The sequence below is a fragment of the Canis lupus genome, chromosome 26 (assembly GCF_011100685.1).
Source record: "Canis lupus familiaris isolate Mischka breed German Shepherd chromosome 26, alternate assembly UU_Cfam_GSD_1.0, whole genome shotgun sequence".
Lineage (NCBI taxonomy): Eukaryota > Metazoa > Chordata > Mammalia > Carnivora > Canidae > Canis > Canis lupus.
In genome coordinates, this window is record NC_049247.1 from 8,173,709 (window position 1) to 8,198,052 (window position 24,344).

General features: G+C 41.2%; 1 protein-coding gene across 1 annotated transcript in view; it reads right to left on the reverse strand.

Moving 5' to 3' along the window:
* Window positions 1-329: 329 nt before the first annotated feature.
* Window positions 330-24,344, reverse strand: part of P2RX7 (purinergic receptor P2X 7) — a 42,767-nt gene continuing 18,752 nt past the window's right edge. The window contains exons 4-13 of the mRNA NM_001113456.1: window positions 23,967-24,039; window positions 22,864-22,960; window positions 19,793-19,873; window positions 19,030-19,159; window positions 14,521-14,660; window positions 7,212-7,302; window positions 5,801-5,866; window positions 5,522-5,671; window positions 3,463-3,564; window positions 330-824 (exon numbers count right to left, since the gene is read on the reverse strand). Of these exons, the coding sequence (NP_001106927.1) occupies window positions 330-824; window positions 3,463-3,564; window positions 5,522-5,671; window positions 5,801-5,866; window positions 7,212-7,302; window positions 14,521-14,660; window positions 19,030-19,159; window positions 19,793-19,873; window positions 22,864-22,960; window positions 23,967-24,039 (1,425 nt within the window). The remainder of the gene's footprint in view (window positions 825-3,462; window positions 3,565-5,521; window positions 5,672-5,800; window positions 5,867-7,211; window positions 7,303-14,520; window positions 14,661-19,029; window positions 19,160-19,792; window positions 19,874-22,863; window positions 22,961-23,966; window positions 24,040-24,344) is intronic.

Sequence of the window (24,344 nt, forward strand, 5' to 3'; positions counted from 1 at the left end):
AAGTGCACACTCTCTAAGTTTCTTCTCCCGATGTCTCTGTGGAATAGCAGGTTGGATAGTAAGGCAGCTGAGGCACAGAGTTAAAGCCCTAGGATCATACAACTTCCCAGGGATGGAATTGAGGCATAGATCTGAATCTCTTGACTCTCAGTCCATGCTGAGGGATTCTAGTTTATTTGTTGGGTTGTTTAGTCTGCTCTCTGACAGATCTAGGGCTGCAGGAGAGGAAACACATCTCCCTTTGGTTGAAAATTTGGCCACAGATCTTTGCAGGTCAAGCTCAGGTGCAAACAAAGGGAACATTAACATGCTTGCTCAACCCTGTGCCATCAGTAAGGACTCCTGAAGCCACTGTACTGGCCTTCACTCTTGGGAAATTCTCTCCGGATCCTCCAGCGGCAGCAGCTGGGCAGGATGGCAAAGTCGGCTAGGTCCTGGGAGCCAAAGCGCCAGGTGGTGTAGCACCTGTAGGCACAGTGCCGCAGCCGGCTGTTGGAGTTTTCATCCAGCACCAGCAAGGGCTCCTGGTAGAGCAGGAGGAACTGCAGGACCTGTCGGGACAAGATGAGCTTCCTGAACGGCTCTGAGGTGGTAATGCAGGCACCAGCCTTTTTCCGACAGCACAGCTCTTCCAGGCATCGCTGGCTCTCGGGGAGCTGGGATGGGAGGCAGTGTCCACACTGGCACCAGTCTGGGCTGTTGCTGGATCTAGGGGTCACTTCTTCACTTAACAGCTGCATCTCCTCTGATTGTCCAGGAATAGGGGACAGGTCATGGAGAGACAGGGACAGCCTGGACAAGTCTGTGAATTCCATTGAGGGTCTCTGAAAAAGTCAAGTTTCCAAACCCATCAGCAGTGACCACCCCTAAGGTTCTAGGTTCTTTAATTTTGTTATTAACTTATAACATTACACTTTGTCACATAAATATAATAGCCATCATCTATTAAATTTATGTATCAAGAACGTGCTAGTGTTTTATAAACTCACCTTGTTTAGCCTTTGAAGAATCTCATGAGACATGTGTCCTTATCTCCCATTTTACAGATTTGAAAAGTGAAATTCAGACAAGCCAGGCTGCAAGGCAGGTATAACCTCTTCATGGAGACCTTCTTGCCCTGACCACCCAATCCAGGTGGTTCCCTTCCACCCAGATCACTCTCTTAGCACATCATGAGATTTCGTGTTCTTCACAGTACTTATCACTATCTGAAATGATCCCACTAATTGAATTGATATGTTCTCTTGATGATTCTTCTTCCACATGAAAGCAGGGGCCCTGTCTGCTTTGTTACTGCTATATCCCCAGTGCCTAGGACAGGAAGCAGCACATAGTGGACAGTAAATATTTGTTGACTTTGCTCTACTGCTTCCTTTTCCTCCAGCCTTCCTCTTTTAGCAAATCCATTTGTTATCCTCCAAGAGAAGGTTGCCATAATTGACATCATTTATATCTGTTCTTTGTAACAGAGACCTTCATTCACTGGACAAAGATGGAATCAGCACATTAAAATAAATAGTTCTTGTACATGAGCAATTACAGCAGTACTATTTTACAATAGCCAAAGGTTTGCACCCCAAATATCCATTAACGGATAAATGGATAAAAATGTTATGTTCAAAGACTGTACTTTCAGGGATCATTTCTATAGTTTGTTAACAATGTTATGTCCATATAATGGAGTATTATTCAGCCAGAAAAAGGGGAACAATGTACTGACACCTGCTATGATATGAACCTTGAAGACATTAGGAAAAGTGGGAGAAGCCAGTCACAAAAAGGCAAATACTGTATGATTCCATTTATATGAAATGTCCCAAAATAGGCAATTCCATGCTGACAGGAAGAGTAATGTTTGCCAGGGACTAGGGGGAAGTGGGTGTGAGGAATGGCTGCTGAATGGATGCAGCATTTCCTTTTGGGTCAATGAAAAAGTTGTGGAACTAGATAGTGAGATAGCTGCACAGCATGTGGATAAACTTTTGAATTTTAAAGGTTTTATTTATTTAGGAGAGATACGGAGAGGTAGAGACATAGGCAGAGGGATAAGCAGTCTCCCTGTGGGGAGCTCAGTTTGGGACTCCATCCTGGGACTCCAGGATCACTCCCTGAGCCAAAGGCAAATACTCAACCACTGAGCCACCCAGGTGTCCCTGGATTTTGAATTTTAAATGTCACTGAACTGTACACTTTATAATGGTTAAAATGATAAATTTTATGTGTATTCTCTACCCTGCCAGCCTCTAGTTCACATTATATCCAAACCCAACATGGACATTACAAGAATGGAAAAATTCTGGCCAGTCTCTCTCAATAAGAGACATAAAAATCTATAATATTAGTGAATCAAATCCAGCAATAAATACAAAGAGTAATATATTACATTCAAATTGATTCTACTGTAGGAATGCAAGGTTGGCTTAATATTTGAAAATCAGTTTGTGTAATTCACCACACCCATAGAGAAAAGAAAACTCATTGTTTTTTAAAAAGCAGAAAAAAGTATTATTTTAAAATTCAGTATTCATTTATGATAAAGATTCTTAGCAAACTAGAACAGGGGAGACTTTTCTTAATTCGATAAAGCATTCTTTAAAACCCTACAGCAAATATGATAGTGAAATGTGAAAGCTTTCTTCCTGAGATAGGGAATGAGACAAAAAGATGTTTGCTCTTACCATCAGCATTGTACCAGTGGTTCTAACAGGTGTAATAAACACCAGGAACTGGAAGAGGCAAGGAAGGATCCTCCCCTTGGGCTTTCAGACAGAGCCCTACCAACACCTTGACTTCTGACTTCCAGCCTCCAGAAGTGTATGAGAATGAATTTCTGTTGTTTTAAGCTACTTAGTTGTGGTGATTTATTATGGAAGCTGTAGAAATAATACAGTTAATAAAGATGTCCAGCAATCAGAGCTGCTGAGGAGAGTGGGAATTAAAACACCCCCTTTAGAGGATGGTTTGGTAGTATCATATGCCTGCCTTCCGACCCAGCAGGTCCACTTGTAGGCACCATATGTTTACCATGGCGGCATTTCTGCATGAGCTCCAAACTGGAAACTACCAAATGTCTATCAACAATGGAAGGGATAAATATATTGGATGTTTATAAAGTGGAAATTATACAACAATGGAATGAACTATTGCTATATGCAGTGTCATAGATGACTCACAAAAACAATGTTGAGTGAAAGAAGCCAGACATTTCACAGAGTATATGCTGAGTGAGTACATATGGGATTCAAATTTTATAAAATTCTGGAAGATATAAAACTAACCTTTGGGTACAGAATAATGATGACATTTAAGGGAAGGTAGTGGGTGGAGACATGAAAAAGGCTTTTACTAATATTCTGGGTTACATGTACTTAATGTGTTAAAATTGCAATTTATACAAATCTGTAGCTATATTTATATTTAATAGTAACTTTTCTTTAAAAAAAATCAAATGTTTTAACTTACTGGGACTTCTTCACCTTCGACATCTTGTAGACGTCTCCGAAGCAGCTGTTGGTCCACCATCCTAATGTGGGCTTCATCCACAAAGGACACATATTTTAATGTCTAAGAAAAGACAGTTAAAATTTTTACCCATTTTTGTACAGAATTATCCACAATGACATTCCTGAACATATCTAAAGGCAAGTGTTATTCCTATTTACCAAATGACAAACTGTTAGAGAAGCTGACCAAAAACTCTTGCTGGCCGAGGATGAATGATTTCTGAGTCCAAAGGTAAATCAGTAGTGGAACTCGATGTACCTTAATATGTGAGCTCAGAGTCTCCATAGCTTGCTGCCTGATGTTTTTAGGTCTTCCACATGCTATGTCAAACCCTTTCTTGTATCTCCTCAATTTGAGTTACTCTTGATTGAGTATCCCCAGAAAATGTGACTATTGCAACTTAAATTATCTATATTTTTGTTGACTTTCATCCCATCTTGGGCTTTTATTTTTAGTTGCAAAATGGTAATTATTTTTAGTTGCAAAAATGCACTTTTATTTCATATTGTAGAATACGTGTACAGTGATCAGTGAACCGTGCATTCAGCTGCTGGGAAAAGGACAGTCATATTCTTATGAGGGAAAGACAGAGAAAGCCTCTTTGTTGTTTTAAGCACTGGAGATTTCTCCTTGATTGGGAGAAATTGTGGAATCAAGGATAGGAGACCTGCTTGGTAGAACCCAAATTAAATCAAAACAATGCAAATGAGCTAAAATTCTATTTGACTAGTCCTTCATCCTAGGCTCCTTTGCAGAAGGAATCGTTGTTGTCACTTTTGTGTGTGTCCAGTGCCTTTTTGTATACATGTTATCCTCCCTATACACATTCATGCATGTGTATAAGTGTAGAAAATATATAGAATATATAAAATATCTAGAATATATGTGTGTATTTGTGTGTATATATGTACACATTTACATATAGAAAATATGTGAGATTAGTTCATATGTGTAGTTGTCTTTTAACCTATCTATCATAGGGATCCCTAGGTGGCTTAGTGGTTTTGTGCCTGCCTTTGGCCCAGGGTGTGATCCTGGAGTCCCAGGATCAAGTCCCACGTCGGGATCCCTGCATGGAGCCTGCCTCTCCCTCTGCCTGTGTCTCTGCCTCTCTCTCTCTGTGTGTCTCTCATGAATAAATAAAAATCTTAAAAAAAACCCTATCATATCATATATATTATTCTATAGTTTGCTTTTTTCCTTTCAACAACACATTTTGGATATTTGTTCATGCCAGTACCTCTAACATATCAGTTATTAAGATGGATTCTGAAACCAGCCTGTCTGAATTAGAATTGTAGCTCTTCCATCTACTAGCTATATGACTCTGGGCAAACTATTTACCCCTTCTTACACATCAATTGTCTCATCTTTAGAAAGATATTAGCGTATATTTATAGGGTTGTCCTGAAAATTCAATGAATTAATATATAGAAAGCACTTTGAAGAGTTCCATAAATGTTTGCTCTTATTATTATCCACATCATTCTTTTAAACTGGTGCTTGGCACTCCTTGCTATGGACTGGTCATAGTTTCTCTCACCATCCACCTGTTGGACATTTGGCTGGATATTCTTTCTTCACTGTTACTAAAGACAGTGCTTAGGTGGATTTAGTTACATGGCACTACTGGGGCACTTAAGTGAGTGTTACTTGCGGGTTGGCACGGAGAAGCGGAAATGCCAGGCTGTAAAGCATATCCCACCTAAGTATTATTAGATACTGCCAAATTGTCTCCAAAGTCACTATACTATTTTTTTTGGCTGCACCAATTTAATAAATCTGAAAAAACTGACAAGTCCTAGAACATAAAAATTCATTCTCCCTCTTTCTGGCCTCTTCATTTTGTTTCTCTTCTTCCCTAAGACCAAAGGATTCATCTGAGAGATGGTGGATCAGGGTAGAGTCCAGAGACTTGTCTACTATGGGATGACACCTGTGATTTTGGCCTTATTTTTGCATAAAATACACCTGACTCTCCGGGTATTTTGGCACCTACTGATTCAGTGAGCCTTACCGGCTTTGGCTCCACAATGGTCTCACACTTCTTCTTGTAGTAGTATTCATTGACTGCACAGTATTCACAGCACTTGAAACAGGGATAAATGTGGGATCGACAGCATTTACTTGAGTAAGTGTTGATGAGAAAGTCAATGAACAGAGTGGCCTAGGAAGAACCCAGATCAGTGCGAGTTAGTGAGATTTCTTTTCTTCTTCTTCTTCTTCTTTTTTTTTTTTTTTTTTTTTTTTTTTTGCCAAATCACTTTCCTAAAGTGTAGGAAAGAGAACCCCTTACCAAACCAAAGTAGGAGAGGGTTGAGCCAATGTACACGACCAACTGGATAATGTCAAATTTTCCTCCCTGAAAACAAAATGGTAAAAATTACTTAGTTGACATTCAGAGCAATGGCCTTTTGCTCTACCATGTAATTGTCAGCTCCAGCAGATGAGAGAGTCCATGGCCATGACTTCAATAGATCATGCAAGGTGTTTATGGCAACAGATGCTGCAGACTGAAAATAGGAATCCCATTCATCCTATTTCTGCCTTCTGGGATCCGCTCGAAAACATGAATGTGTTAAACAAAGAAGCACTAGAACCCATACACTGAGTTTGTTGTTTTCCCATACAAGGTGAGAATTTCGGGCAAGTTTTCCCTAAAAGTGGTTTGAGATTACCTTGGAAGCAGAGGGAAAGAATATCTGCACACTCTTCCCTTAGGTGTCCTCGTGGTTTTTCTTCTCAAAGATCTTTCCATCCTCTCAGCTTCTATCTCATCGACTCTTGTGTTGCTTACCACCATATGACATAACATATGATGTAAATAATACAGTTTTGGACAAGGCATTTTGGGCATCTACAGATTTTTGCATGCCCAGAATACCCTCCCTCCTTCTTGTGGAAACAACACCCAGTTTTCCTTCAGAAAACCATATCTGTCCATGCTTGGTCCAAATAGTTTGAGGGAAAGGGGCTGGGTCAGGGCAGGTCCAAGGCCACTGACATTATGGTGTGACCTAAACATAGTGATTAGCACAGGGCATGGGGCCCATGTTGGGCCAGTCAGAGCCAATGGTATCTGCCTGAATTATTTGCCAAACCTTTTATAGCAAAGAGATGTTCTTGTTTTATTGAGATTGCTGGACTGGTAAAGGTATAAGGAGCTGCCTGAAATCACAATGTAGACACAGCCAGCCAGGATGATGCCAAAATAGAGGAGAACAGACGTAAGAAATGAAGGGAAGAAGATTCTTAAGGATGTTGTTTGAATATCCAGCCATGCCCAAAGCCTGAAACTGCCCCTGGATTTTTCAGTTATGTGAAATTAAAAAAAAACAAAAACAAAAACAAAAACAAAACCAAAAAAACAAAAACAACTTTTTTCCCCCTAAGCCAATTTGCATTGGATTCTTTTACTTACAAAGTGTTTTGCAAAAGGATTTCTTACTTTCTCTCTTTTTTAAGCATCGGAGTATTTTTAAAGTTGAATATTCAGTGTTTTTCCCCAATCCCACTCTTGTACTCATCAGTTGACTTCATCTTGGACAGGACCCCAAGGACATTTCTTCCCCCTCTTATCCCACATGTGAGATGCACAGTGCCAGCTAATGACTATGACTGAAACATGTACCCTTTGAGGCACTACAGCAATAATTAGGACACAGTCGCAGGAATGGAGGTGCCAGTGGCTGGGAGCAGAGACTTACGGTGCCAAAAACCAGGATGTCAAAACGGATCCCAAAGACTTTTATCAGAGTCCGTTTTTCAACGTTGTTTTCCTTATAGTACTTGGCGTATCTGTAGGAGGAGAAGGATCCATGTTTAAAAGATCTGTGTGAACATGCTGGTATTTCATGAAAGGAAAACCCAAAACAGGAGCCGAGCTAGTCTTACTTGTTTATCTTCTAGTTCTGCTGCAGTTGGCAGAGGGAAGAACATTATTCAAACCCACAAATTACTCTCTTGGAACCAAAGCACCACTTCCCACATTGCCTCCTCTTCTTCCACCATCACAGAGTGGTACAAAATCTCCTTTCCATTTAAGATGAAAATGAACAATTTTTAATGAGTACAGTATTAACAATAAGAGAAATTTAAAAAAATAGTCTCAAGCAAATCTGATTATTTCTTAAGAGGGTTTGGCTTCTAGAACAAAGTGGGGTGGGGATCTTGGCTACTAATTGGTGGATAGGGGCTAGGTGCCCCTCAGCAATCTGTTCTAATTGTATTTTCTTAGATTCCGTATTTGTCTGTGTGCATCTATTACAACAGGGCCAAACTAACAGCCATAATTGTTTATATCTTCCTTGTGATCCAGCTTTTGCAAGAGCCTGAAAATCATGTTAAAGACCCTCTGCTGATCCTGAATCCATATCTCCAACCACCTTCACTTCTACCCTCACACATGGAGCCACTATTTCCCCTGCACCAGGTCACCCAAGGCCAGGTACCCAAAGCTAGCACCTGTAGCCCAGAGCCTGCTCACATTACTCAAGCAGGCTAATTCTAAGGTGTTGCCCCGCTCTGCCTTGCCTGTCCCATGGAAAACACAATGAAGGTTCTGGGCCATGCTTTCCCTTGATCATTCCATCTCCTGACCAAACCTGGTGCTTCCCCTGTGGCCTTGTGTGGCATGGTGTGCCCCTCCTCTTGGGAAATATAATAAAGTTCTTTCAGTGGCAGTGACCTCTCTGTATCATTTCTTTTTTTTCTCTCTCTTTTTTTTTTCTGTATCATTTCTTAGGTATATTTATAAATTAAGACTCAGGCACAAATCACAACCACCCCAAATGCGTAGCTCTCACCAGTGTTGCAGTCAGGAAAAGCAGAATGTTTTGTTTTCATGGAAAATTAGGAAGGCTTAAACCACATGCGTCACAAAACTTTTAAATCTGTCCCTCTTACCACCTTTTGGAGGTTGTTTTTAGGTAAGATATTTTCTGAGTTACTAATTCACAGTCTATTTACAGGTGTGGAGAGAGAAGGAAACAGAAGGCAGATGCTCTGTCAGAATACAGTACAGAGTATTTGAAACTCCTGTTTTTTGACTCTCAAAATGTGTTGAGCACCAATTTCTGGCCAGAGGGGTTTTGATTTCTTTGTTTCTGATGGTTCTCATCCCATGACAGTTCTTTCTTCTGCTGCTCTACCAAGTGATTTATTTTTTAAAACACAAAGCAAAGCAAAGGGTCTTGGTACAGTGGTTCTTGAACTAAGGATAAGAATCACTTGGGAAATGTGTTCAAGGGTAGATTCCTAGGCCTCACCCAGAGCGTGGTTTCAGAAAGTTTGAGATGTTTCTAGAAAGGTGCTAGGTGGATCTGGTGCACGAGGTCAGTGGTCCACACTGAGAAACACTAGGGCCGGAGCAGGCTGTTTTCTGCACACTGTAATGGCTTGAATAATGGCCACCCAAGAAGGTAGGTCCAAGGGCCAAACCCCTGTACCTGTGAATGTGACCTTATTTGGAATAGGGTCTTTGCAGATGTGATTAAGGACCTTAAGATGAGATCATCCTGTATTTAGGGTGAAACCAATGACTGATATCTTTATAAAAAAGAGAGGAGAGTTGAAACAGAAACACAGAGGAGAAACCCGCATAAAGATGGATACAGATATTAGCGTGATGCAGCCTCAAGTCAAGGAACACAGAGAGTCGCAGGGAGCTGGGAGAAGCAAGGAAGGATCCTCCCCTCGAGACTTCAGGGAGTGTGTCCCTGCTGACTGCTTGATTTTAGACTTCTGTCACCCAGAACTGTGAGAAAATACACTTCTATTGTTTTGAACCACCAAGTTTATAGTCATTTGTTATAGCAGGCACAGGAAACTAACACATGCATATGCCCATTCTGAACCAGAGAGGTGCATCAGGCATGCACTGAGGGTCTGCCCTACTTTATATGTGCTGTAAATAAACCGAATCACATGTTCACTGAATAAGGACCTTTGGGCATTGATCTTTTGTTAAAGGACAAAATTCTGTGATGTGATCAACTTCTTCAACTTCCTATGTTTCAGGAAGTTATATTTTTTCATAAAACTCATATGCAATTCTCTTCTCATTTTTTGTGGCTGTTTGAAAATAACCTATCCAGTTATCCATCAGAACTTGGAACTTTATTTCTGGCCAAAGATTTCTTCTGGCATTCATTCCAGACAACAAATGCTCTAACATTTTGTTCTAAAAGAATACTAACATCATAACCACCTCAGTTCTTTAGAAAGCACAGATCTCTCCAGGAGCTGATGTTCTTAGGCTTACCTCAAAGACTCAAAGGATATATGCTAACATCTGTTTGGGACATTGCCCTGCATGCTTCTGCAGAACACTAAAAACAAAACAAAACAAAACAAAAAACAAAACGCAAACATCCTGCAAAGGCAGTCAGAGGACCACTGATCCAATCATCTCTTGTTGCTAATGGCCCTAAGTCTGTTCAGTGGAACAGCAGGGGATATCAAAACATCTAAACTAGGAGCTGCTTCAGGGCCCTGGATGAAACTCCACTGACTTAGAGGAGGCAAAAAACATCTTGTGTCTTGATCTCAGCTGACCTTTTTTTTTTTTTTTAAAGATTTAATTCATTTATTCATGAGAGACAGAGAGAGAGAGAGAGAGAGAGAGAGAGAGAGGCACAGACACAGGCAGAGGGAGAAACAGGCTCCATTCCATGCAGGGAGCCTGACATCAGCTGGCCTTTAGTCAAGGGTCTCAAACTCAAATGCCTATAGGGGTGAGGCAGATGATGGAATGAATATTGCAGGCCAGCTATAAGGCAATAGGGAGTGGTAGGGACAGTGGAAAACAACAACAAAAAAATCACATGCCCTTTCTAAAGGGAACCACTGTCACTCATCTCCAACAGAGTGCTGCTGTGTGAAATATGAACCTAGAGTTGTCAAATGGTTTAGTTTTTTTCCCCCAATACTCAAAATTTTTGAGAAAAGTAGGAAGTCCAGATTTTTATGTAGAATGTCTCAACTTTTAAAACATTGTATAAGCAAAAAATAAGTAAAGAAAAATAAAGACACAGTTTGGAGGCTTCCTGCCACTTTATGATGCTGCTTTAGGTAAAATGTAGAGACCCATTTGCTTGAGCAGACCCCTCCAGAAGTCAATAGGAATGCTAGCAGAAGTGTTAGGAAGCAATGAATGTGTGTGTGCATGCACATGTGCACTTTTGCCTACACTTGCATGTACAGATTAAGTAGATGCCATATTGTATTCACTGCCCCAGGAAACTGGCAACCTCATCATAGAGACAAAATGTAGTCAGGTGAAACATCTAAGAAGAAAGTATGTTTGGGGTACTAAATGATAGAGTCTAGACTAGTGCTTCTCAAACTTCAATGTGCACATGAATCTTCTGGGAATCTAGTTAAAATGGAGATTTTGATTCAGTTCATCAAGAGTGGGGCCTGAGACTATAATAAGCTCCCAGGTAAGGCCATGCTGCTGGTTCCAGGACTACACTTTGAGTATTGAGGTTCTAGATCAGTGGTTCTCACACCTGAGAGGCTCTTACCTGGAGGGCTTGTGAAGACAATCCACAACATGTCTGATTCAGTAGGTCCAAGGCAGAGCCTGCAAATTTGGATTTCTAACACATTCCCAGCATGCTGATGCTGGGAATTGTACTTTGAGAACCCCTGGTCTAGACTGTTAATACTACAAGTATTTAGAGAAACTACAAACTTTTGCAGGGCTATTCCCCTAACATGGGCTCCAGTCTGTGCAGTTTCTCTTCCTAACTAGGAAAGCACAAGCCTCACAAAAGCATATAATATCTGCAGGGGTCCTACCCTGCTCTTGGAGAGGCGTTCTCTGGTCTCTCCCCTACCCCTACCCCTGTTCCGCCCTAACCCTGCAGCACAGTATCTTGTTTGATTTTCTTCACAGCATTTATCATTCATTATCTGAAATGGTCTTACTAGGATTATTTGCTCTATTAAGGTATAGTTTACATAAAACATGTATTACATAAAATAAGTCCTCCAAAAGTTGAGTTCAATGAATTTTGACAGATAAATACACTGTATAACCTATATCCCTATCAAGATCTAGAACATTCCATGGCCTCAGAGAATCTCCTGTGCTCCTTTCTAATCAGTACCTATTTTGCCTCTCCCATCTCCTACTCCCCAGACCAGCACCCACTGTTGTCTTTTATCATCACAGAAAAGCTGTCTTGCTTGTTCTTGTACTTCATATAAATGGCACCATACAGTATGGCTTCTTTTACTCCACATAATGTCGGTAGGATACCTCTGTGTTGTTGCATGTGTGAGCATATTGTTCCTTCTTTGTGTATACTAATTAGTGCTTTATTGTATAAATATATACCACAATTTACTTCTCTAATCACCTATTGGACATTTAGGTTGTTTCTGGGTTTTGGTAATTATGGCAAAGGCTGTTGTGAACATTCATATACAAATCTTGGTATGAACTTTTGTTTCCTTTCTAAGAGTGGGGTTTCTGGATTATAGGATAGATGTATGTTTAACTTCATAAAAAATTTTCCAGCAGTTCTCTACCATGGTTGTACCATCTTACGCTACCACCTGGGAAAAGGGAGAGTTCCAGTTGCTTCTCCTCCTTGTCAGCACTTGGAATTGCCAGCCTTTTAAAAAGTTTTACCTATTCTGGGGGGGTATATGTAGGTGTTTCTCATTGTGGTTTACATTTGCATTTCCTTGATGACTAATGATGTTGCCTTGTTGGAGTTTTTAATTTACTTATATTTTTGTCTTATGTTATAATTACTAATATTCATGTCCTATTACAACATAAGCTAAGTAGTAACTTTGTCTATTTTGTTTACCAATATATACCCACTGGCACAACAAGATTTTTTCTTCAACATGTATTTGATGAATGAATAAATAAGTAGTGTCAATATCAATTACCTACTGGCTTCATAGGCAAAATGGTTGAATAGCCATTATTCTAGGGATGTAGTTGACAACTCTTTCTGAAAAGGGAACAGCATAAGCCTACTTTGTGTCTGGAACGAGGGTGCAAAATGGTCAGCCATAATTACAGTCGCTGAAACCTGCCTGGTAGCTGCAAGCAATGAGAGGTCATGGAGCCTTGAACTCTAGGGACAAGTTAGTGCTGGGACAGAGTTGTAGGAACAGGCTGAAAAAATGATCTAGACAGAGGAGGTAACACGGACATCAAGTTAGGACCTCACAGGATCAGTACTGGGGGAAACATTAGGAGCAGACGGGTGAACTGTGCTAAGGGTCAAAACAAGAGCAGGTCAGCACCAAACCCACTCCAGTCAATTTAAATGGTGAAAATGGACCAGGAATCTAGTCAATTCTTATAGGGTTGAAGTCCAGAAGTAAGAAGCATACAAGATAAACTACAAAGAACCCAAAAAGTCAGACAAGACTGCAGGTGTGGAAGCAATGTGGCATCAGGAGTCTTGAAGATATTCTTACCAAAAGGATTTCCAATCAAGGTGGCAGCCTGAGCATTAAGCCCACCACCTCCCACCATACACAAAGAAATGCAAGATAAAACATTCTTTAAAAGTCATATCAAAAAAAAAAGTCGTATCAATGTATTAGTGAGCTCAAAACAAGGAAAGACATTTTCTAGGTGCTAGAGATGAGTGGGGAGTGGGAACTGGAGCCATGTTTGGAGTCTGAAGTCTGTCCCCTAGTAGGACCCCAATCAGATCTGTATCTGAGGAGCTAGAATCTTAAACTTCTAGGGAAGGGAGCAGAGGTTGCAGAAGTCCTACACAGAGAGGGAGCAGGGATAGGATGCTTTCAGCAGAGTGAAAACATCTAGCACCCAGAAATTAAACCAAAAACTGGTTGATAATTGATAGATACCATACAGGCCTGCAGACTACAAAATTACATAATCACCCCAGAGGAATGCCTCTGCATTCATGGCATACACAGAACTTTGCACAAGGCCTTTCCTGCTGAAACTCACCAACAAATACTTTAAAGCCTCGGAAGAAGAAATCCCACACATGTTACTATAGATAATGGGTCAGTGTGAAAGAGTATGTTATACAGTAGAATAGACAGAAGGAATAGGATCCATAAGTTAAGAATGGACCTCACTGAAACAGGAATAGTTGGCTTTGAGAAAGAACTGAATATAAACTTGAGAGATGAAAAATATAGCCATAGAAAAAAATTAAAAACCTGAAAGTATCTGATAAAATGTTAATCACCTTTGATCCAGTAATTCTACTTCTAAAAATTTATCCTAAGGAAACAATCTGAAATTCGAAGATTTATGTACAAAAATGTGCAGTGTAGGATTATTTGTAATAGAAAAGCTGGAAGCACTCCAAATGTCTAGTAATGGAGGAAAAGGCAAGAAAACCATGCAATGAAAGGAAAAGTTGTGGGTTTGGGCGTCAGAGTGACCTAGGTTAGCTGGAGTTATGGAACTACTGTTAGCTGTGGGTCCAGGGCAAATCATTCAAAACATTCACCTTTCTCAGCTTACCTGGGAACACTAATATCCACCTTCCAGGGTTGATGTGTGGTGATGACATTGAGGTTCTGGTATAAAAAAGACCCACCCTAGATTGTGCCTCTTTTTATCATTATGCTTGCACAATAGGGTCATTTAACGTGATGGTTGCAAGGAATTCTGAGTGACCCAGGGATTGGCAAAACAAACACACACTATACCAGGTTATAAGTGTGATATGATCTCACAGAAGCCTCATTAAAGAATCAGTTAAAGGAAGGAAAATTTACCAGTTATCTTTGACTATCTCAGGCTTGAGGAATTATGGGTGATTTATATACTCTCCTCTCTTGCTCTTCTCTGTTTCCCCAGTTTTGTTTCTGTTTTACAAAGAGTGTGCATCACTTTAAGAATTAAAAAGAAAAAAATGCATACAAAAATCCAGTCACCCTTAGTTCTTAGAAGAAGCCTTTTGCATTCATCTTGTTGCCTTGGGAACAAAAATTCATTCTCACTGACTGCTGGGGATGCAATTCAGTAGGGCCTGGAGGTTTCTGGGTGCTTACCTGAAGTTGTATCCAGGGTACAAGGACTCAGTGGTGGTGTTCTTGTCATCAAGGCGGCGGAAACTGTATTTTGGACGGCAATGATGGAACCAACTGTCTAAGTTGCAGTCCCAGTGGATCTCAATGCCCATGATCCCTCCCTGAAGAAGACAAGGAGATACAGTCTCTAAGTCCTGCTGCACGTGGGATGCAGCCACCAGACCTCTCCCTGCACAGGGATGATCAATAAGGGAAAGGTTTTCTCTTTAGAGGGGAACGCAGATTAAAGTTTCAGAGCCATGAGCTCAGTCCCATCTAACACACACAAGTGGCTGCAAATTCACTTCCCTGCTCCTCCTCCCATCCGAGACACACTGATAGATTTATTTTCCTAAAACACAGCTCCCATAATCTAACACCTGGAATGGCTCCCATTGAAGATTATACAGCTTGTTACACTGGAATTCAGGGCACCCCATCACATATCTTTTCTGCTTTCCCTCCCAACACTCCCCTAGAGAAAGCTCTTATTCCACACTGTCTACACTTTGCCCTAAACACACTTGGCATTTTCATTTCTTTTTTAAAAACAGCTTTATTAAGATATAATTCACATATAATTTGTGCAAGTGCATAAAAGTGTATAATTCAACAGTTTTTAGTATATTCATGTATACGTGTGACTGTCACCATAATAAATTTTACAACAGTTTCATTGCCTCCAATGGAAACCCTTAAACTTTTTGTCAGTGCCCCTTTGCCCCCACCCATCTCTCAGTGCTAAGCAACCACTAATTTACTTTCTGTCTCTATAGAGTTTCTTATTCTGAACTTTCCTATGAATGAAATTGTATAATGTGATCTTTTGTGACTGGCTTCTTTCACTTAGCATAATATTTATTTGTTTGTTTATTTATTTTAAGTGGGGCCTGAATTCACAACCCTGAGACCAAGACCTGAACGAGATCAATAGTTGGATGCCTAACCTACTGAGCCACCCAGACACCCCTCACTTAGCATAATATTTTAAAAGTTCACCTATATCGTAGCCCCTATCAGTACTTTATTCCTTTTTATGGTGGAAGAATATTCCACTCTGTGGATAGACTACATTTGGTTTATCTATTTACCCTTTGATAGACATTTGGATTGTTTCTACCTTTTGGCTATTGTGAATAATGCTGTTGTGAACACTTACGTATGAGTTTTTGTGTGGACCTGTGGTGTTATTTCTCTTGGGAATATACTTAGAAGTGGAATTGCTGGGTACATATTGAACTTCTAGATCTCGGCCCCAGTCTTTTTTCTCCCATTGAAATATTTCTCCCACCATCTCTCTAGCTAAATCCTCATCACCCTCCAAGACTCAACTTACATCCTTCCTTATCCATTCAGCCACCCCTGTCTTCCTCAATTCAAAGTGATCTTTCTCTTCTCTGAACTTCTTTTTTTTTATTTTTTTTTATTTTTTTTATGATAGTCACAGAGAGAGAAAGAGACATAGGCAGAGGGAGAAGCAGGCTCCATGCACCGGGAGCTCGATGTGGGATTCGATCCCGGGTCTCCAGGATCGCGCCCTGGGCCAAAGGCAGGCGCCAAACCGCTGCGCCACCCAGGGATCCCCCTTCTCTGAACTTCTAACATATCTCTATTTGGTACTTCTTTCTTCCTACAAACATGTTTTGAGTGCTATCCTGTTTCACTGAGTCTTAGACACCATTGCTTATCAGACACATAATTTTCTTTTTATGTTCTCAGAAGGAAATGCTGCCAATTAGGCCATGAAATTCCATCAATCAAAAGCACTTTTTGACTTTAGAAATATTAAAGTGTGAAAAAAGTATGCCTTTGAATCAGTGAGAGATAGTATTTCAAGACAGGATAGTATTTCAAGCATCCCTAGATGCTAGGGATAAAAAGATGAGTAGCCAGCAGACTCTGACTTGGAGAAAGGGAAAATAATACAGAATAATCACAATTGTCCTTTATTGGCAATAAGCCATGTATGCTGCATATTACTGTGAATATCTGATGTTTCTATCACTCAGCATCTAGTTCTTCTGGTAAAAGTGCCTGGAATTTTCTTTGGGAAACATTTCTCCTATCTGAATTTTTTTTTAAAGATTTTATTTATTTATTCATGAGAGACACAGAGAGATAGAGAGAGAGGCAGAAACACAGGCAGAGGGAGAAGCAGGCTCCATGCAGGGAGCCGGATGTGGGACTCGATCCCAGGTCTCCAGGATCAGGCCTTGGGCTGAAGGCGGCGCTCAACCACGGAGCCACCCGGGCTGCCCCCATCTGAATGGTTTGAATGGGATTGTCCCCTCTTCCAGCTCCAGGAATGGCAACATGATCTGGGACTGGCCAGTAAGGACCATGTATCCCTCTGGACCTGGTGACTGGTTCAGGAATAGGTATGTGGTCCACAATAGACCAATCAGAGTCCTCTCTGAGACATTTTGCCAGAACCATTAAAAAAAGAAAAAAAAAAAAAAAGAAGTCCTCTATTGGTTGGGACCACTAGCTAGAGATTGTAACAATCTAGAGCAACATTGTCCAACAGAATCTTCTGCAATGATGGAAATATTTTATATTCATGCTGTGTAATAAAGCAGCCACTGGCCACATGTGGCTTTTAAGTGATGGAAATGTGGCTAGTATGACAGAGGAAATTAATATTTCATTTCATTTCATTGCATTTCATTGCATTTCAGTTGAAGTTTAAATAGCTTCATGTGACTAGTGGCTACCATATCAGACAGCACAGTTGTAGGGCTTTGATGGCTTTGCCTTGACATGTGGACATTTTGTCTGAGAATGATAGCATCATAAGGAAACAGCAAAGAGATGAAAAGAGTCAGATTCCTAAAGACATCATTTGAGTTTCTGGATGTAGCCATGCCTACTGCTATCCCATGCTTCATTCTGCCAACAAATATATATTGAGTGCCCATTATGCTGAGAATTCTACAAAATTAACGAAAGATTCCAAAGATGCCTACTGTCATGGAATTTACATTCCAGTCAGGGAAGACATACAACAAACAAATGGTATAAAATATATAGTATTACCTAGATAGTGCTAGGTGCCAGTGATATAATAATAAACTGAATAAACTGGCAAGGGCCATAGACCATGCTGGGATTGAGGTAGAAACTGAAATTGTCCTTTTAAGATTTTTTTTTTTCAGAGAAGGGGGGAGGCGGGGCGAGAGAGAGAGAGAGAGAGTCTTAAGCAGGCTCCATGCCCAGTACAGAGCCCAATGCAGGGCTCAATCTCATGATCCTGATATTATGACTTGAACCTAAATCAAGAATTGACTGAGGCACCCAGGTGCCCTGAAATTGCTGTTTTAAAGGTATTGGTAAGGGAAAGCTTCACTGAGCTTATATTTGAGCAAATATTAGAAGCAGGTGAGGGAGACAGCTAATGCCCTGTCTGGAGCAAGACTGTTCCAGGCAAAGGAGAAAAGCTGAAGAAAACTCACAAGGCAGGATGTTCTCTGTCTAAAACAAACAAATAAAATCTTAAAAAAAGAAAAATCTCTCAGGGTATGAAAATGCCTTGGATGTACTAGAAGGTCCATTATCCTGATGTCTTTATGTGAGTTAATAATACATGGTTCTTTTTTCTTTTCTTTCTTTCTTTCTTTTCTTTTTTTTTCTTTCTTTTTTTTTTTTTTTTTGCTTAAGCCAATTGAGTTTGGTTTCTTTTTGCCCCAAAGTGCTTTTTAATTTATTCTTTGCTTACATCATTTGAGTTGAATGTCTATAAGGTGCAACTGGAAGAATCCTGACTAATCCAAGTGTAATAGTCTGAGTAAGGCTCCCTAGGAGCCATTATTAGAAATAATGGTATTCCTAACCCCAGGTCCCAATCCTCAGAATCTTTGGATATATATTATTTTACATGGCAAAAGAGACTGCAGATGTGATTAAATTAAGGACCTTGAGATAGGAAGATTATCTTGGGTTATCCAGATGGACCCTATTTATAAAAATGCTCTCTTTGAAGAAGACCAGTATCTTTATAAGTGGGAGACAGAGGGAGATTTCATAGAATAAGAAGTCAAGGTGACCACTATGTAGCTGGCTTTGAAGCTGGGAGAAGGGGCTATGAGCTTCTAGCTCTAGAAGGGGGAAAAGACAAGGAAATGAATTCTCCTTGAAGCCTCTGTAGGGAGCATGGTCCCACTGATATCTTGATTTTGGTCCAGAGAAACTGATTTTGGACTTCTGACCTCTAGAAGTGTAAAAAAAAAAAAAAATTGTGTTGCTTTAAGCCACCGAGATCATGATTGTTTATTACAGTAGCCGCAGGAAACTACTGCCCCATGGGGATGTGTTCACAGGGTTGTTGTGGAATTAGATGAGGTAATACAGGAAAAGGCCTTGGCACTGTGCCGGGATATACTAAATGCTCAATAAAGGGAGCCCTATAACTAATACCCAGTGGTCCAGCTTCCTGACCATTTGACATCTTCCATCCCCCAACTCATACCCTCACTGTATAAAGATGCCACCAACCTGAATTGCCACATCTGAAAAATTATCTCCTGTTTGTTGGAAGATATCTCCTAATCGAAAAATGGGACACTGTGGGTTCTGAGTCTTGTGAAAGGTACAAGTGATGTTTATATCTGGCAAGATGTTTCTCCTGTATGCAACGAGAAGCAAACAAACATGGTTTTGAAAACTGAGACCTGTCTCTTTCATAGAAGTGAGCCAGTTGGTAGCTGGGTTCCATGAGGGGCCCCAGGGATCCTCAGCCCCTGGGATTCACACCCTTGTGTGGTCCCCTCCCACACTGTGCAGGGTTGGTCTGTGTGACCAATAGCACGTGACAGAAGTGATGGTGTGTCACTTGTGAGGTTAAGTCATAAAAGATTGCGGCTTCCATATTGTTTACTGTCTTGCTTGCTTATTATCTGTCCCTCTTGGATCACTTGCTCTGGGGGAAGCCAGACACCATTCTTAAGGACACTCAAGCAGTCCTAGGGAGAGGTCCATATAGTGGGGAACTGAACTTCCTGCTGACAACCAGGTGAGTGAGCTTGGAAGAGGATTCTCAGCCCCAGTCAACCCAGAGATGGCTGTGGTCCCCAGTGACAGCTTGACTGTAACCCAAGAGACCCTAAATCACAACCACCTGGTGAAGTCATTCCCACATTACTTACCCACAGAAACTGCATCAGATAATGAATGTTGGTTGTTAAGTTTCTAATTTTTGGTGTACGTAATCCATTACACAGCATTAGATAGTTAACAGCTAGACATTCTAGGCACTTACGTGGTGTAGTTGTGGCCAGGGAAGTCAATGTTATTCTTGATGAGCACAGTGAAATTTTCAGCACCGTTCAAGAGTGCAGGCCTGAGAGAGTAAGAGGTGAAATGAGGATCAGTGGGCCAGTGGGACCATAGGCTTCTGGTTTCTGGCTCGGGTCATTGCAATGAGTAAAGAGAAATGTAGTTCAGTCCTAAAAATCTAAAAAAGAGGAAAAACTTCTCTCTTCCTGAGGCCCCATGGCATTTACTATAACAACCCTTCTCACACTCTGATGTAATTGTATGTTTAGGTATGTGTGGTGGTGTGCTGGTAAAGGTTTAACAACCAGGTCTCCAGGGGGAAAAGAAAGGCTCTGATATGTACATTAATGATTTCTGTAGTATAAGTACTTCCACTGTGGCTGATCTCAAGCTATTAGTGGGTATCACTGCACTTGGAGTTGGGAAGGGATGAGCATAATTGGCTCAGAGTCAATGTAAGCCAGCTCCAGCACACCTCTGTTTGTACCTCCCAATAGTCTTGGAGTTCCTGCAGGTTAGGACAATGATTTTTTTAAATCTCAGTATTCCCAGGCTTTAGCAGAGGGCCACACATGTATAGTGGACTCTATCAGTCATAGGTTGATAGACTCTGAGTAGCATAAATTCTCCATGAATTAGAGGAGCTCAAATCCTAGACTTTAGAAAAGCCAACCCACAATCTATCCATCCGTTCATTTGGCAAATATTTATTCTGCTGGGTGTGTGGCTGGGCATTGGCAATATAGTGATGAACAAGATGGTCAAGGCTTTTGTCCTTATGTGCTTGACAGTCTGTTAAAGATGGAGAGAACTGGCTGTGGATAAGGAGATACAGCTGGTACCTAACTGTTGGCAGGCCCGCCCAAGTGGGTGGCACATATGTATACTGGAATTAGCACCAGGAAACGATGGAGGTATTTGGAAGGAGGCACCAAGAATGATCTACTTTTTATTCCAGAATTGCCAGAGCCCAGCTTTGCCTCTATTTAGGATATAACTACAGAGAACACCATAGTTTTTGTCTGCCCAGGATCCATTCCCCATCTGTTAGAAGCACCTCTGTTTTCTCCCTTTGGGGTAACCAGGTCTCTTCCACTCTTAGCCCAGAAGGTTGGGTAGAGATGAATCCATCTTCTGCCCATTGTTACAGACCCTAGGGTGGGCAGGTGACCCAGAGCTGGCTAAACAGAATAACCCAATTCTCTTGGCCATAGTGATTGGTTCATAGATTGTCACATGACTTAGGCCAGTGAAAACATTCTAAGTCTTTTGTAGGAAATACTAGAAAAAGAAAAACTCATTTTCTTTAGTATTGCTAGTAGTAAAGACAGTATAGACTTGGAGTTCCCTGGACCATAGTGTGAGGAAAGCCAAAATGGGAGAAAGTAACTGGGAGGTGGAGGTAGGGACCAGGGTTAGAAGAGACAGAAAGAGAATCTTAATGACATCATTTTTATTTGAAGCCTGGATCAGTCCTTTCCTGAAGGATCCCCTATTTATGGATTCCCCATTTATAGGAATAAAAAAATAACATTTTCCCCCTGAAGCCAGTTTAAATTGTATTTCTGATATTTGCATTAAAAAATCTTATTTACAACAAATATCTACTACATGCCAGACCATTTACTTTTAGAATATCCTAAATCCATGCTTCCTGGGCAAAATCTAAGAATAAGGGGACTTGAAATTCTAAGGATCAAAGCCTTTTATTCCTCTCTTATGACATTCTTCACTTCCTATCTTGAATTCTAATTCTCTGTGCACGTTTCTTATCTCTTTGATTAGGCTGCAAGAGGCTTGGGACCTGCTCCCTATCTAGGTCTTCTTGTATTTTTAGTACAGTCTCTTGCGCATAGTTACATGTAAAATAAATATCTAATGCCTCCTATGTGGTATTGGATGTGTTGACTGAATGATTAAATGAATCATTTTAGTAATCCCTTTCTATAACATATGAGGAAACTGAAGTTCAGGGGGTTACTTGCCCAAGGGCATGTAAAATTGCAGTCCAAGGACCTGAACATTGGTGATGTACAGTATTTGTCTGATGAATAAGTTGGTGACTGAAAACCAGAGACCATCAAGAGGCCTCTTACCTTGAACCAGGGACTACCTTACTTGAGTGTTAGTTCTAACCAATCTCATTCAGGCCCTGGGCAATTCTTTCTGTGAAAAAGAAACTCCTCTGAACTAGAAATAAACCTGGGTGGTACCATTAATGATTGAGGGCCAGGTAGCCTGACACTACTGAATGCTTCCCACCCTGACATGGGAAGCCTTTGCCTGGGCCTTCTAAAAAGTCAGCTTGGGCAATCTTCTCTTTGCCCCAAAGAGGCTGATGGTGTGATCTTCAGTCACATTCATCTAGAGCAAGTATCATCTCATTTAATTCTCACAACAGTCCTGCAAGGTAGGAGTAACTATTATCTTCGTTTTACAAATAAGGAAACTGAAGCTCAGAGAGGTTAAGCCACTTGCTCAAGGTCACATGGCAAGGACGGGTTAGAATCAGAATTTGAATCAAAGTCTATTTTTCTGAAATGCACCAATCCCTGTGGTTTCTGAGATTTAACATCGAGTTCTGCTTTCTGGGCCTGACTTGTGTGTTAAAGAGAAGAATCAATACAGGGGATCAACAAATCTATATGTCATTTAATTTAAGAAAACTTCTCTTCCTCCCCTGCTCTTTTCCCCATCTTGCTCTCTCCTTCCCTTCCCCTTTCTTCCTTCCCTTCTTGTCACCTTCCCATCCTTAATTGCTCAGTATGGACACTGGCCAGTCAGAGTGGGACCTGCTGTAGTGCTAGAGAAGGGCTCCGGTGGTGCTCTGTAAGGTGCTGGGACAGCCAAGGGCCCAGGGGCACCCAAGGGTGCTCAGGGTAGTAGTTATTTGCCAGCCAGTACAGAATTATTGCAATATTTTAACAATTAGATGGTCTTCTCAGAGATCACTGATGTGCCTGGGACAGAGGGTCACCAAGTCAGTAGGACCCAGGACTTTTCATCTGCTCACTGGTCAGGGCCACCCCATCTGTCCCCCAAACTGCAGCTCACCGGGGGGCCTCTTCCACTGCCTCGATGGGACACCAGGCGGAGACTTCACAAGTCTTCTGCTTCCCTTTATACTCTATACACCTTCCGGTCTGGATCCCTGGTTGGTGGTGGGGGGGGGGGGGGTCAAGGGGCCAGAGAAGCACAGGTGTGAAAACCACGAGTGCATCATGAACTCAGTCTCAGCAAGAGACTCTTTACTTATGCTTTTCAACCCAAGCAGTTTCAGCTTCCACAAAACCCAATTTGAACCACAAACTTACATAAGGCAACCCAAGCAAGGAACACGTCAGACAGTAAGTTAAAAAAAAAAAAAGGTTCAGAGAGAAGACAGAGAGACTGTGGATGCTGTTGGCTTTTTTGGTTTCTTTGCAAGGAAAGAGGAGCTGAGCAGGGTGTGTTCCCTTGCCTAACATAAATGGACTAGAACTTGGCTTCTAAGTGGGCACCTGTCACTTAGGGGTGTACAGCATGGACCAGAGATGTGCAAAGCCACAGAATGAATATGGCACATCTTTCTGGTTAGTGTCACCAGCAGATTCCTGAGGGGGACTCAAACACACACATCTTATGGAACAGAATATAACATCTATATGTCTTTTTTGTTTCTGTGTGTGTGTTATAACCACTGATGGTTTTTTTGTGTGTGTGTGTGTGGTCATTAAAAAAAATGGTCATGTGCCTCTTTAAGCTTAAACAAGAGACATAGAAATTCTGCAGGCTAATCGTGGTACTGTCTCCAGGTGCCCTGGGGCTACAATCATACCCCTCAACGTTTGGGGAAGTTCAAGGTGGAAAGCTCCTCAGACACAGATGACAATGTGGGCTATTGGATTTTCCTGTCAATGAGAACCCTGAATATGCTAATTATGGAGGTTTTCAGGAGCTGCCCTCATTGGGGAATTAGGTCACATCCCTAGTCAAGTGGCTAGTCCTCTGGGGACAGAGTGCAGGCATGGGTCAGCCACAACAATCCCATGGCCTGGTGAGGGTGGAAGAAGGCAGCTGAGAGCCAGAGGCTAAAGATTTGAACTTTAGGGCATTGTGAATTCACCAAAATACCAGACTACCCACCCCCAGGATCCCAGAAAAGAAAGAGAACATACCCTTGCTTTGTGGGTCCATCCATCCTTTTTTACAGCCCCAGTCATTGGAACAGAGTGTCCTGCGGGTGGGAAACTGCAGAGAGGACAGGATAGTGGGGAGTAAGCCACTTGTGTCTCTAAGATATAGAAAAGCAGATGCCTGTGTCCACACGAAAACTTGTACACAAACGTTCACAGCAACACTATTCACAGAGGCCAAAAAGTAGAAACAACCTGAATATTCATCAGCTGATACACGGAAAAATAAAGCGTAGTGCATTCATACAATGGGGCTGACTCAGCTGTAAAAAGGAAAGAAGCACTGCACCTGCTACAACAGGATGACCCTTCTATTTTTTTGTTTAATTTATTTATTAATGAGAGACACAGAGAGAGGCA